This window comes from Tasmannia lanceolata, unplaced genomic scaffold (assembly GCF_043159265.1).
Source record: "Tasmannia lanceolata isolate RefF3 unplaced genomic scaffold, GAP_Taslan_0.1 ptg000008l, whole genome shotgun sequence".
Classification (NCBI taxonomy): Eukaryota; Viridiplantae; Streptophyta; class Magnoliopsida; order Canellales; family Winteraceae; genus Tasmannia; species Tasmannia lanceolata.
In genome coordinates this window covers 1,528,356-1,543,405 of record NW_027518685.1, presented here as the reverse complement: position 1 = coordinate 1,543,405, position 15,050 = coordinate 1,528,356, and the positions used below count along the sequence as shown (strand labels likewise).

The window sequence follows — 15,050 nt, the reverse complement described above, 5'->3', positions numbered from 1 at the left end:
GGATAAGTGAAATGGATGGGGATCGGTAATAAGGGAATTGGCACCCCCCCCCCCCCCCTCTAATGGCTAGCTTTTAGGGGTGAGTTCCACCCAATTAAATTCCCTACAAATAGACCCCAATGCTGGGTGGAAATATCATTTCCCTAAAAGTGGTGCAGTTTTGTAATTTTAATGAATTTCAACAATTTACAAAGGGATTTGCTAACGTTCATCGCAAAAGGCATTCTGCGGATGGTATGTTGCATGTCAGTGAAGCCACATCGCAAATGAGGACAAGATCTGCTGAAAAGTGAGCTTGTTTGGCTGCTCTGATATGCAACAGATCATCCACGAAATGCCTTTTGCAATGAATACTAGCAAATCCCATTTACAAAAGGTTGTTTTTCTTCTTTCTTTCGACATAAAATGGGCGCAAACCAAATTTCACACAATTTTCAACTGAAAATGTGCCTAAAATTTGCTTTACACTCATTTTTCATCAAAAGAGACGGAGCTCGGTCTCCGTTTCTTTCGACGTAAAACTGGACTTAAATTTTGTTTTATGTTGTAAAAATGAACATAAAACAAATTTTACATCGAAAGAAACGCCCATTTAACATTGATAGAAACATAGCCAAAGAAATTGTAATTGCTTCTCCATAGTCAATACCATATCGGAAGAAACAAACCCAAATTAACGTGTATAGCAATTCTCTATTATGAAAATCATGACGAGGTTCAGACTTCAGGGTTTGTATAAACAATGATTAACCTATTGGGAAAGTAAGCTATTTAAAAAACATAGAGTAATAAACTGTAATTGCCTTCTCCAGACAACATCGTAAGAAGCAAACCCAGAGTAACGTGTGTAGCACTTCTCTACTATGAAAATCATGACGACATTCTGACTTCAGGGTTGTATAAACAATGATCAACTTATAGGAAAAAATAAGCTATTTTCAGAAAAATAGTTGTACTTCCTACTGGAGTTATAGACCCATTTTTAAAAAAAATCATGAAGATTTCTATGGAGACTATGAACATTACTCATGCTTTTTTCCGAATTTTATGTATGTTGGGTTGCCCCAATGACATTCCGTAGATTATAAAGTGAATGTTTGTGGAAATGGGACCAAAATATTGCCACCCACTTGTTTTTGTTATTTCCACCCATCTCTTTTATTAGATTTTCCCCATGGGCTTGTACAATTAGTTGGGAAAATGAGTACAACATCTATTGAAAAGTTCTATCAAAATCAAGGGATTTGCTAGGGACTTTCTAGAAAGGCATTTAGCAGGCGCCACTTAGATGAATTAAATGAATAAGACAAAATCTATTGAAAAGTTCCCTAGCCATTCTCTGTAAAAGTCCTATTTCTCTGTACGATGCTTTTTAGCTTGTCCTAGATTGTTATCTTTTCTCCTTATAGCTGTACTTAGAATTCGAGGCCCAACCTAATGTATGTTTGGGTAGAGATAGTGGGCCTCAGTCCTCACCCATCAGTAATATTAGGAGTAAAATGGTGGGCCTGTCGTATCAAAATCTGGGCTGTAAAATGGTAGGCTCCACCCATACAAAACATGAGGTGTAAAACGTTATCCCATCCCACCCATAACATCAGGTGTAAAATGGTGGGCACCGATGCTAAACCAATTTCTAGTAGAATTATAGATCAAAAAGATGCTTATTTTGTTAGAAGATGTGACATTTTCTATTTTACATGTCAGGATGATCTCATGAATCGGATGCGGACGAGAGGAAACAGCCCTGTTTTTTCTTTCATGCTACATCCAGAACAAAAACAGAGGGTGGTGTAAACGAATGCACATGTAAGCTAACTAGACCCCTCCTAAAATGGATCATGACCCAAAAATCAATTTGATGGGAGGGTTTTAACTGTTTGAACAAGTGCGACAAATATATTGTAAAATGAGGAAAAAACAACAATCTGCAGTAAGTTAGTCAATGAGAGAAAGATCATTGATAGATGGTTCCTATTTGTCCCCCAAAAATAATTTCCATAGGATGATCATAGCCCTCCGATCTAAAGAGAAACTGCATATTATAGAAACCTCTATAGATTGGAGGGTTGGATTCATCCTATGGAAATGATTTTGGGGGGCACAACCTATTTATGTTGTGGCCCATCAAATGGACGGCTTGGATCATCCTATGGTGTGGGCCGTACACTTCATTTTGAAAAATATGGGTGGGGCCTACAATTGGGCCTTAATGTTACTTTACAACCCACACCATAGGATAATCCAAACCATCCATTTGATGAGCCACAATGTACATAGTTTGTGCCCCAAAAATCATTTCCTTAGGATGATCTCAACCCTCCAATCTATAGAGGTTTCCATAATATACAGTTTCTCTTTAGATCGGAGGGCTAGGATCATCCTATGGAAATGATATTTAGGGGCGCAACCTATTTTCGTTGTGCCCATCAAATGGAAAGTTTGGATCATCCTATGGTGTGGTCCGTACAGTTCATTTTGACAAATACGCGTGGCCCACCAACGGTTCATGTGTTATAGACTAGAGAGAGACCAGTTTAGTAGTGTTGTTACGGTTGTGAACTCGGGTGGGGGAGGGGAATATCACTGCCCTAGAAAATTTGATAGAGTTTTTCCTTTCCAAAATTTTCCTAAGAATTCCTGCAATCCAAACAGGGATTCAAACAGAATCTATGGCACGCCCTTTTAACATAAGGGGTGAAACTGCTGCAAAGGGGAGGGGGGTGGGGGTTGTGGAATATTATTTCCCTGTACACGAAACTCTGGGGCTGCAGACAATAATAGACTGATCATCCAATACTCTTTCTTGTCTAAATTATGCCTAGAATATATTCTATTCATCTAACATGTAGTATTTTGTATTATTTTTTAAAAGAGAACAATCATGCTACTCTCAACTTCACGTGTACCACTAGAAGTAGTAGCAGAAGGTATCTCGTATAGTAGCCAGGCATTTAATAATTTCAGCTTTGAATAGTATACAATCACGGATATGAACTTAGTAGTAGTAGTAAAACTGAACTGCTGTCATGGATGGAATTTAACCGGGTAGTAGTAGTTAAACTGAACTGCTGTCATGTATGGAATTTAACCGGGTAGAACTCACCCCTAAAAGCTAGCCATTAGAGAGAGGGTGCCCATTCCCTTATAACCCATCCACATCTATTTCACTTTACCGATGTGAGATCTTTGCTTTTGCATGGAACCCTAACATGCCATAATAATAATAAAAAAAGAGAGACCATTTACTGAATACCTACAGTAAAACTGAACTCCTGCCTAATTTTACCCTGAGCCAACCCAAACCCAACCCAACTCAACCATTCCCAATTTGGAAAAGGATAGGTTGGGTTCGGGTTGAGAGATTTAAAGGTGGGTTGTTACGGTTGAACCTAGACCCGAGGCTCATGTTAGCGCAGATTAGGTTAGAGGGTATAGTACCTTGGGTTAGGTTAGGCCCGAGTTGCATGCCTAGGAGAAAACAGATTATTTCGTCCTTTAGTAAGAGGGCGAGCCTTGGCGCAACGGTAAGGTTGCTCCATTGTGACCTGGTGGTCATAAGTTTGAGTCACGAAACAGCCTCTCTGCAAACCAGGAGTAAGGCTGCGAAAATCTAGCTCTCCCTAGACCCTGCAATGGTACGAGCCTCGTGCACTAGGCCGCCCTTTTTAACATCCATTTGCGCTCGGCTTTTTCAGATAAATGGAAAGGATCCTATGCATGTGACCACATTTGCAGAAAATAGGAGCTTATGGTTGATTTTTCACCCGTACTCGATAGATGAAAATTTGAAAAAGAACCCTCGTGAATAAAGGACATGGTGATAACTTCTGTGATTAGTTGTTGACATGTGTTTTGATTAGGGGTGCAACTTCGGTTGATTTTTTAGAAGTCTAGTTAAGATTCTACCATAAAAGTAAGTCGGGTTTGGGTTTCTTTCTAATTCATTGTTTAGCAAAAGCTCAACCCAACCGGACCCAAATTGCACCCCTAGTTTTGATACTATCACTATATTTTTTTAGAATTGTAACAACCCCTTTTTGTTTCCAAGAATGGAGGGAAGACTGCCAATCAAAACAAGGGGATGTGGATATCAACTCCCAATGCCTAGGACAGGTAAAATTTCCAGGGTATATTCTTTAGGGGGATAAAAGTAGGGGCAACTGTAATCCTTTTGTAGAGATTTACATACTTTCAGGTAAATTTATCAGCCAATATGGAACTCAAAAGGTGTTTTCAAGCTCTAGAAAAGTAAAGTTTTAAATGGTTACAGTGAATTACTTTAAATTAGTAATTGGACTCTCTATTTGCTGTTTTCAGTGCCAGTATGTAAGACCCACCTGAAAATTTGTGTTTTCTTTCTCAGAAAAGATCCAATACAACTCATTTGCACGATGGTAGAGATCAACTCATAGCATTCTTTGAATTATTGAAGCATAAATCATCCAACAGTTATGATTTACTGATGAATAAAAAAATTCAAACCTCACTGATCATGTCAAAAAAAAAAAAAAAACATTCGCGTAGTGAAAAAAGAAAGAAGAAAAACGTACACAATGAATCAATGGAGGAAACGGGTTGATAAAGACACCAATCAGAGCTTCTCTGCAAGTGCCCAGGTTGCATCAAATACGGCTTGAGTCCCTTCCGAATATGAATCGTCTTGCCCAGTCATATATCACCAACATTCTCGTGCGCCAACTGACTTGCTTGCTAAAGTTGGAAGAACATATAAGGAATCAGAATCCATATAAACATTTAGGGGCCATTTGGATACTTGGATTTTAGAATCCTGGATTTCACCAAAATTGTAGTTGGGAGACAAGAGAAGAAAGAGAGCAGCCGTCGTTTTCTGATTTCTAGCCATTCTTTCCGACAGTAAGAGAGCTGGCGATCGTCCCATGTTTCCAGGTTTTAGAAACCGCAGGATGCGGGAGAGATTTCTAAAACCTGGTTTTCTTACTTAAAATCTAAAAAACGCTGCCAGGGCAGCATACCAGCAGTTTGATCATGACCCTCTTTTACACTTTTTTCAAACTAAAAGCTGGATTCTAAAATCCGTGTATCCAAATGGCCCCTAAGGCAATCAGAAAATCAGAACCCAGAACACATATACAAACATGTATTCACATAAATACAAACTCGCAAGCCTATATTTTGAATGGCAAGAGGACATAGGCTCGTGAGCCTTTTTTGTCCTCTCTGGGTCCTCCTCGGTCCCGTTTTCAATGAATTTTCACTTGCCGTTCAAAAAAAAAACTCGCGAGCCTATCGTGCAAAATGAAAATTCGTATGTGGAAATGAGAAAAAAATAAATAAAAATACCTTGCATATACAGAATACCAAAGCCACTGACTACTGCGACCTATAGAAATCCAATCTCCGGGAAGTTGAGCAGCTGTTTGCTCTCCTCCCAATGGAGCGAATTGACCCAAATGCCTGTAACTGAGATTAGCAATTCGTTAGAAAACAAGATGACATGAAACAAGAAGCTGTGAACAAATTCTCTCTACTTGGTAAATGGTGAAAAAATGATGTGATATGACTAGCCCAAAATGCTAGACCAGCGAAAGATGTACAATGCTTTCTTGCACCTAAATTGCATGCCTACGCTACCATTTCTGAGGGCTGTTCATGGGTTTTGGAACTGTTAGATGATATGTTGCAATTCTATAATGGTGATTTAGTCATAGAACACTTAAGCCCTGTTCGTTTAATATTATGGCAACTGATTGTGATTGCCAAACCTATTATTGGACTCAAAATTACGTTATTATGTCGACTTCTTTTGCAAAAGCTGTAAATGTAGTAAGTACGTTCAAACCCAAGTCTGATTTGAGAACATCACAAGTTCACAACATCTAAAAAAATTTAATTTTACAGCTTTGGGCAGGTAAAATCAGAATCAATAATTGTGGTCGAGCCACAGGTCACATGATTTAAGCAAAGGGAAAGCAGTTCCTTGGCCAAAAGAACGAGTTATTTCAAGCATCAAATTAAGATCTCTTAAGTTCTCATTAGTCCATTTAATGATGATTTTAGTTAGGGAAATGATAACAGCACAACCATGTTTTTATAATTGCACTAACTCAGCTTGTCTTTTCTTTTCTAATTGGCTTCTAATTGGTCTCACAAGCCAAGTAGAAAAGAAAAGACAAGATGGTTTAGTGCAATTACTAAAACACGGTTGTGCTGATATCATTTCCCTTTAGTTATCATGAGAGAATTGGGAACAGAGGTAAAAGAAGCAAGAAAAAATAGAAAATAAATGAAGCCCCATGGAAAGGAATATGAGATTCTGGAGTGGGAGAAGCACCCAAATAGAAGGTAAGTGAAACATCAGTCCTCACGATTTTTCAGATGCTATATTTGGACAGCGTTTCATAAAAATCAAAGACAGCAGATATATAAGGAATGACATAGAAAACTGAAGTTGTATTAGCTGGTAGAAAATTAAGAAATATACGGAAATGATACCTTTCTCTTGTGGTATCAGTAAGCCAGGACATTAGAAATGCTCAACCCTAAGAAGAACGACCAGCTAAAAAGCATTGAATGCCCTGTCATACTATGTATATAACTCAATGAAATACTAATTGAAGATAAATATTCACTAATGCAATTACTTCTGTTTGCTGAGTACCAGTATTGTATCATACATATAAACATCTGTCTTACAGATAATTGCATTAACATAATTTAGTACTGATCTTATACATTCACAGTACAAATATCTGTTTCTAATATTAAAGAGAACTCATGCCAATTATAAATGATTAACATAATTTTTTTAATAGATATATAAATTAAAATAATGAGAAAAATTATAAATATTAAAGAGAACTCATAATATGTTCACTGAACAGGCTTCCAAAGAGTTTTGGTTGAAACTAGTATGGACATGGTTACAAACCAATTGCTAGCCATCCCATCCTTAGCTAGATCATCAACCATAAAATTCGCATCCCCTGAAAACATGGGTAAAGGGACACTTCTTTCCTTTGCAAATATCCAAAATTTCATTAAGTAGTTCCCAAGTTTCCACAGGCCTCTCCATTCTGAGGCGGCCCGTCTATTGATGTTCTTGTGTCCCCCTTCCACTAAAGACAAAGATGTTAGGTGTGAAGGCCAGTGAGCAGAGCTGTAACCTGCCTGAATCGAGTTGGCAATGCCAAGAGGAGCAGAAAATGCCCATCTCAGTACAAAGAAATTTGCCTCTTTTGCCCAATGCCAGCACCTCCATCCAGATAATAAGTCCCCTAAGGACACCCAAAAAACCCACTGCATACTGAGCCAATCCAGTGGGCTCAATGTATACATAATTGACAGAATAAAATATGAAAGTGAACCAAACCCCTTTTCAAGCATATTTATTTTTCTAGAATGTTCGCATCGGCACAACATATAAAAAATATGAAACTGAACTGACATGATGGGGAGTTAAGGCATTGGACTTGAAGTTTTGAACACTAAGTTTTTAAGGCATTGAACTTAAAAGTGGAAGGTGTACATTGTTGTAAGCAATGTTGTACGGGTAGCTAAGGCACTGGACTTAAAATTTGATGCTCAGTTAAATTAAGAGAAACACTGCAATTAAAATGACAGATCACAGAGAAATTAGCTATGTCGAATTTACCGAAAAGGACGAAATCGGTGACGACCCGTTCCCCTAAAACGGGGAGGACCTTCAGGATTATTCTCCGCATCCTTCATACGGTTAAAGCACCTAGCAAGATATGTGCCTTCTTGAGCAGCAACCTTAAGTTTCACAAAAAAGTACCAAAAAATGGAAATGTGAGGAGATGATTACTCAGAAGATGCCATTCCCGTAAAGTTTATATTTTTGTTCCACGTGTTACAAGCAACGTGTAAAATAAATTTTAAGCTTCATCGGCAAAGTAATAACTTGGATGAAAAGTAGAAGAGAAAATCACCTGAGCAGTTGCAGGAAGAATCTTCATCTGGGAATCCACTTCAGAAAGAGCTGTCTTAAATTCTTCAATATCCAGTTCTTTGGATTCTGGTTTATCATTCCCCTTGGAAGTGTACAACAGATCGACAACATCTCTCATTTTTTTGTTCTTCAAATAGAGCTCCACTTGGGGGTACCTCTCACAGATATCATCGATAGCATCTTGGAATTCTTTAACTGTTAAAGTACCGGATTTGTCCTTGTCCGCAATTTTAAATATTGCAGCAATATCTTCCTGAAAACATCTTTCCATTAAAACAATTAACTGAAAATTTAAATTAATATGTGAATAGGTGCTAGACTACATTAAGAAATGCAAGAAAATGATCCTATTTTGAGCAAGTTCAATTTAGTATGAGCACAATTAGTTTGATCATTAGTCAATCTAGAGACCAGAAGGTCTTTTCACTAACAAATACATTCACTGTGATTTTGATCAATTCTCTACATTTGCAAGCTTATATCAACATCGGATATGAACAAACTAATGAATTCTAAAAAATAGGATTAGTGCAGCCACTTAGGGATACAATTTCCCCTCTAGAAAAGCCACTTCGAGGGGCTACCTCCTTGGAGAAAACATCTTCCTTAAAGTTACAGGAACTCACATGGTTCATGTTATGATTCTAATTAAAAGTGAATAGGATAAGAGAATTTGAATTGACTCAACCACTATTTGGTTTAAGATAAAATAATAATCTGAATGTAATGCAGAGTGTGGACCAGGGACTGCTTGAGAAATCATCGGCAAGGATCCAAATGCCTCACAATGGTAAGTACTATTGCCAAGTGCCTCGTAATCAGTAATTACTATTGTAAAGACTGCATATACCATGACTTTACGTTGTTGTATTGTGGCACAGTCTCCAAGTGCATATACACTATCACATCCCTCAACTCGAAGCCATTCATCAGTTGCTAAAACCCGCCTATTAGCCTGTGCTTGGGGGAAGACAAGTGAATCAATAGGAATTATAATTCTCCCAGAAGCAAATAATATATTCGGAATTCAGTCTACTTCAAAGAAGAGATTAGTGAGTCGGAGAGAAATGGGCGTAGAACACTGAACCTGACCAATTTGCTTCATAAAATCCATAATGACAGGACGGGTTCCGATACCAGTAGACCAGACAACCATGCCATATGGCACAGAACAAATCTCTGCCTTTGGCTTCACCTTCATAGTAATGTCCTTATCAGATACACTCACAACCTGATACCCTATTTTCACGTCAATACCATCTCTTTGGAACTTTTCTTCAGCAAATGTAGTGATTCTTTTATCAAACCTATAGAAGAGCACTTCTAAAGCGTAAGAGCAAGATTTGGAAATTGAATCAATAAAATCTGTTAATGTTAATCAACTACTTGAGTTGAAAATTTTCAAATTCTTGATCACCATAACTAATGCATGAATTAACCTGCTCCAATGCCAGTAGGATAAAATCTCACAACCACACGGTGTAGACATTCAAACTTTAAAAAAAATACTTGAAGAAAACAACAATATGATAGAGACAACAAGAGCATTGCTTGTTATTTTCAATGTGAAAACCAACAGCTAAGCCAGGATCATTTGCTTAAACTTCAAATTTACATAATTAACAAAATCTCTCTAAAAATAGTGTTTTAACTTTTAAATCATATCAATAAACCATTTTCTCCGAAACACCACACCACCTCCTGGACACAAAAAATCATTAAACCCCTCCTAGACACTGTCTAACTTTAAGATACTCCTAGAACACTCCAAAACAAGAATCCTTTTAAGCATATAATAGAAACTCCCATAAACCTGTTGTGATTCTACAAATATTAGAAACATATAGGCCCACATTTACTGTTCATGTTTTCCTTTAGATGGGGCCTTCCAAAACCAACTTAAAACTCATTCGTAGCATCAGTTAAAATTAGCCAAAAGGACACTAAAACCTTAATCACTGTCAAGTTTCAGACCAAACAAAGGCCTAAAGACCCCTAGAGCCCAATGTAGAAAGGAAAATGTTATTCACATTCTTCAAACAACACCAATTAAAACCCCCTGGCAGGTAGTCGTAGAGATTAGGGTTAATATGTTGGAATTCTTTAACAATAATCCACATACAATCAGATAACGGTCTTCATTTCCAGCCAACTAGGTACTTCTAGTAGCTTCTGTCACGCCCCAGCCCCATTGTGTAGATATTGTCCGGTTCTGGGCCGCAGCCCTCCTCGGTTTTGTTTTTCCGCATAAAGCGTGTCTACACAGGGAAGGGGGAACTCCACATATATAGCCAGTAAGTTTCCTCCCTTTCCGATGTGGGATCTCACAATCCACCCCCCTTAGGGCCCAGCGTCCTTGCTGGCACACCGTACTGGATGGGAGGTCCCGCTCTGATACCATATGTCACGCCCCGACCCCACTGTGTAGATATTGTCCGGTTCAGGGCCGCAGCCCTCCCCGGTTTTTTTTCACAGAAAACGCGTCTACACAGGGGTGGGCCCCGTGGAGTGGGTTGGGCACGGTTAGTGCTGCTGGAAAACAAAACCGGGGAGGGTAGATGACATCCGATAAAATTGGAACAATACAGAGAAGATTAGCATTGCCCCTGCCCAAGGATGACACGCACAAATCGAGAAATAGTCCAAACTTTTTCGGTAGATATCTACACAGTGGGGTCGGGGCGTGACATAATGGTATCAGAGCGGGACCTCCCATCCAGTACGGTGTGCCAATGAGGACGCTGGGCCCTAAGGGGGGTTGGATTGTGAGATCCCACATCGGAAAGGGGGGAAAAGTTCCTGGGCTATATATGTAGATTCCCCCTCTCCTTGTGTAGACACGTTTTCAGCATCTCCAAGGGGCGGACCCCGCGGAGTGGGTCGGGCACGGTTAGTGCTGCTGGAAAACAAAACCGGAGAGGGTAGATGACCCAGAACCGGACAATATCTACACAGTGGGGTTGGGGCGTGACAGCTTCAACTCCTAGACCATAGGAATGGATATTTAGTTATATGTGGTTCAAAATTTTACCTTAACTAAACCAGAAACTGCAAAATATATAAGGCAATCTCACCCGCTAGCTTTTAATAGAATTGAAAAACAACTTAGAGAGGATGGACCCTGCAATAGTTAGAGTGGTTCTCGATCATGCCTGACATTATTAGGAATAACACCATTTCTATATTCTTTGTGGTAATATATAAGAAACAAGGAAGTCTATGTAATCGTCTGAGTTAGCCTCAGCAAAAAATTCAAGTGGCACTTAATGTGTAAAATAAATTTCAGTAGGCTACCTTTTTTAATAAAAGAAATGTCAAAAGATAAGTATTATGATTCATGGAAGTTATCCATATCTCAGGGCATTACCAATATTCTAAATGGTAAATGGATATAGGAATACTGTATTTTTTTCCTTACATGCTCAAGATATGATCTCCTGCCTCAACGACTGTTATTTTCGTTAGGCCTTGAAGTGTAGGATACAACTTGACTAAATCTTCAGAGACAAAATCATGCAATTCTGCAGCAAATTCCACACCAGTTGGGCCTCCACCAACAATTACAAAATGAAGTTTCGTCCTCCTCTCTTCATGACTTAAGTTTGGAAGACTGGCCTTTTCAAAACAGTCCATCACACTCCTACGGATTTTCTGAGCATCCTCTATTTCCTGCATGAAGATGTATATTTTTCTGAAGTCATAATAAAACTCATATTCCATGCAGGAAAGAAAGAAGTCCTATTAATAATATCCAAAATATTAATACGAACTTCTAAGGACAACTTGAAGCATCAGCAACTACCTGGAAAACCCATAAACAAGTGATAAGATGCTTCCAATGTAGGGTTCTAAAAAGGAAAGTGAGATGTTTTACCTTCAAGAAATGGCAATTCTCAACCACACCCGGAGTATTAAATGTATTTGCCCTAGCTCCCAATGCAATCACCAAGTAGTCATAATCCACAAGAAATTCCTTTTTGGGTTCCGAGTTTATGCTCGGGTTAGAGAGACATTGAACTTTCTTATTTATCGCATCAATCTTGACACACTCAGCTTCCCAAAATTGAATTTCTCCACTTTTCTGCCAAACAAATACAGAAGAAGGTATGACACTGTTTCGTGACTAGACTAAATCATATTTGGATGATGAAAACCAAAAGAACTTTAGGGGAAAAGTTGCTACTTCCACATGAAAAGATAAAGACGAAAAAGAACAGTTGCCACTTCCATGGCAAAAATCAAGCAAAAACCAGGGTATCATTTTGATCAATTGTATCGTTTCTTTGTGGATTCCTATACGAAACTTCACAATCAGAGCCATGAAAGACATAAGCTGGTTTGATTATACCCTCCATTACAAATGGCTCTAATAAGTATTGGTAGATTCGCTTCTTTGCATTACTACTTGCTTGAATTTTTTGCATAAACCCTCCATTACAACTGAAATAAACTTCTCCAATAAATATATATACAGATATACATCTTATTAATCATTTCACTCCCGAAGACTAATGTCGATATCTGCATCACTACTCTCTTGAAATGTCTCTTCTACGTTAGCAGAATAGACTAAACATCTCTTCTGCTAGACTAAATGTCTAGCAGAAGAGAAAGTAAGACACTGGGATAGGACATTGGGTATGAATTCTTCTGCAGCTAGGAGTGTGAGTATAGATACAATTAACAAAACAATATTAATGAAGTTCACACAAAATGACAAGGTATTCCACAAGATATAAGCCCCATATAATATCAATTATGTCTAATACGGTTATTCTTACTTTTTTAATTATCTTGCGAATTGGCTCAACAATGCTGCGTGGTTCCACTGTACCACATGTGACACTTGGTAACAAAGGGGTAAATGCAAAATAATTACGGGGTGACACCACCTGAACATCATACTGGGAACTATCTAGATTTTTCAAGAAACTTGTGCCAGCCCATCCTGTTCCAAGCACTACCACCTTCTTCTTTTTGGCATCCACTTGAGATGATTTGACATTATAAACACCATTGTCTGATCTTGAGTCAGAATAAGCCACAAGACCCCCACCACTGCAATACAACCAGTAAAGTGAGTGCAAATTAGAAAGGATGGTAGATTTCTTAAATGTTACAGAGGAATAATATAATTATATTGATTGCAGTACAAATGAAATACGAGAGAGAGAGAGAGAGAGAGAGAGAGAGAGAGAGAGAGAGAGAGGGAAATTAGTGTGCCTGAAAAAGGAGTCACTATACAGATATAATTTGAAATGAAATATAAAAAAATACAAGTTCCATTAGAGAGAGGGAAATTAGTGTGCCTGAAAAAGGAGTCACTATACAGATATAATTTGAAATGAAATAAAAAAAATACAAGTTTCATTATAAGCATAAAAGAATAAAAAATACAAGTTTCATGACAAGCATAAAATGATATCCGCTCAAATAAATTGAGCATTTTCAATGTACCAATCCATGATCAAAATTGTAAAGAACATTTGAAAAATGTCAATATCAGTGAGCAACTATTCCTAGGATTTTCGTGGAGATTTTGCATGATGTTTAGATGGCAAGAAATCTACCATTGATTGTGTTTTCATAGGAAGAAATTTTATGGCTTTAAGGTGTAAGAAGCATATAACAATTTCTCACTCTTCGACTGGAACTGAGACAGGAGCATGGTTTGAAATTTCGGTTTCGGCATAAATTTCGGACCTAGCCGAAACCGAAATTTCAGCTGAAATTAGGTAAAGACACTCGAAATGTCGATTTTTTGGGCTGAAATTCCGGTAATTTCGGCTCAAATTTGGGAAAGGAATAAAAAATTAATATTTTTTTTCCAAATTTCGCCGAAATTGACGATCGTTTCACCAATTTCGGTTTCAGAACGTTTCGATTTTGGTCTTAAAACCATGGACAGGATATGGTAACCCTTCAAATGATTTAACATGCAGTCATCAATTATTCTCAACTATTGGGGGTTGACTTTTAAGCAGACCAATGAAGATGTATTATGATTGTTGAATAACATGTATTAGGGTAGTTTAGTCATTAGGTGTATGTTAGAGGGTATTGTTGTCATTGTACATCACTTGCCCCATATGGGCATATATATACAACATATCCATGAGGAGCTCCCTAGTGGAGACTCTCCATCCTTCACTCCTCTCCTTCTTCCTCTCTTCTCTAACCCTAACCTAGTAGAAAATACCATTTAAAAAAAAATAGTTGAAAATGAAAACCGTTTCCCAGATTAAGTAATTCCAAAATAGCAAGAAATTAACCTCTCATTCTATCAGTCAATTTCCACATAAGAACTTTGCGATTAATACTATAATAGTACAAGCTATAGTACATGTGCTTTTTAATTCTTTCGTACCGTAGACTTATTCTTATCTTTAGCCTAAAACAAGTTATTTGTATATCAACTAATATGACCCAAGTTTCAATCATTAAACTATACATTCCTAAAAGAAAATTGTTATTCCAATGATTACTTGTTAGATTCTTTTCTTAGCAATAAAGGTGGCCACCACATGTTCCACAAATACATGACCAGATTAAAATGGTGCACAAATCCAAGTTATTGCCTCTTGTCCTCTGGCTGTCCTATTATCATAATCCCTTGCTAAATAAAGCATCTTTTAGGGCTTCAATGAGAAAGGAAACCATTAATTTTTATAGGCGTTGATCTTACAGATGTGACTACATGGTGACTGACTAGATCAACGGTCAGGATCACCAGTGGCACATGCACAAAGGTGAAAAACACTGCGTTGTGAAGCGCTGGATTGAGTAGCACCGTTCATCCAATCCAACAAAGAAGATCAAAGAAAGAAAATTCAATCCTAAACATACAAAGCACTTGTGAACAAACATATGAATCAAAGCTTGGAGAACAGATCAGATAAAAGCAAAATAACCAGCGCATTTTCAAAGAAACATATGAAGAAAAAAAAAAAAGTACCTGATGGCGAAGATAACGATGATCTTAGCATATGATGGAGAATGTTGGAATGTACGAGCAGATCGCTCGAAGAACGAGAATACGCGCATCTCTGTCTCTCACTTTCGCTTTCTCTCTCTCTCTCTCTGAAACAGTCTAAGA

General features: G+C 37.9%; 1 protein-coding gene and 1 non-coding gene across 2 annotated transcripts; one reads left to right on the top strand and one right to left on the bottom strand.

Moving 5' to 3' along the window:
- Positions 1 to 4,381: 4,381 nt before the first annotated feature.
- Positions 4,382 to 15,050, bottom strand: LOC143882514 (external alternative NAD(P)H-ubiquinone oxidoreductase B2, mitochondrial-like). Its single transcript, XM_077385995.1, has 10 exons — positions 14,910 to 15,050; positions 12,736 to 13,012; positions 11,829 to 12,035; positions 11,373 to 11,623; positions 9,042 to 9,261; positions 8,805 to 8,909; positions 7,935 to 8,207; positions 7,637 to 7,758; positions 5,326 to 5,445; positions 4,382 to 4,713 (listed from the first exon to the last, which is right to left on the bottom strand). The coding sequence occupies exons 1-10, from the start codon at positions 14,996 to 14,998 to the stop codon at positions 4,626 to 4,628; spliced, it is 1,752 nt and encodes a 583-aa protein (XP_077242110.1). The 5' UTR covers positions 14,999 to 15,050; the 3' UTR covers positions 4,382 to 4,625.
- On the top strand, positions 10,509 to 10,606 carry LOC143885651 (U6 spliceosomal RNA). Its single transcript, XR_013253527.1, has one exon. It is a non-coding gene; the product is annotated as a U6 spliceosomal RNA (small nuclear RNA).

Coding starts and splice junctions, on each gene's coding strand:
- LOC143882514 (XM_077385995.1), bottom strand. CDS start 14,998: ATGCGCGTATTCTCGTTCTTCGAGCGATCTGCTCGTACATTCCAACAT. Junction 8,910..9,041: donor TTATGAAGCAAATTGGTCAG/GTTCAGTGTTCT, acceptor CCCCAAGCACAG/GCTAATAGGCGGGTTTTAGC. Junction 4,714..5,325: donor TGGTATTCTGTATATGCAAG/GTATTTTTATTT, acceptor TTCCAACTTTAG/CAAGCAAGTCAGTTGGCGCA.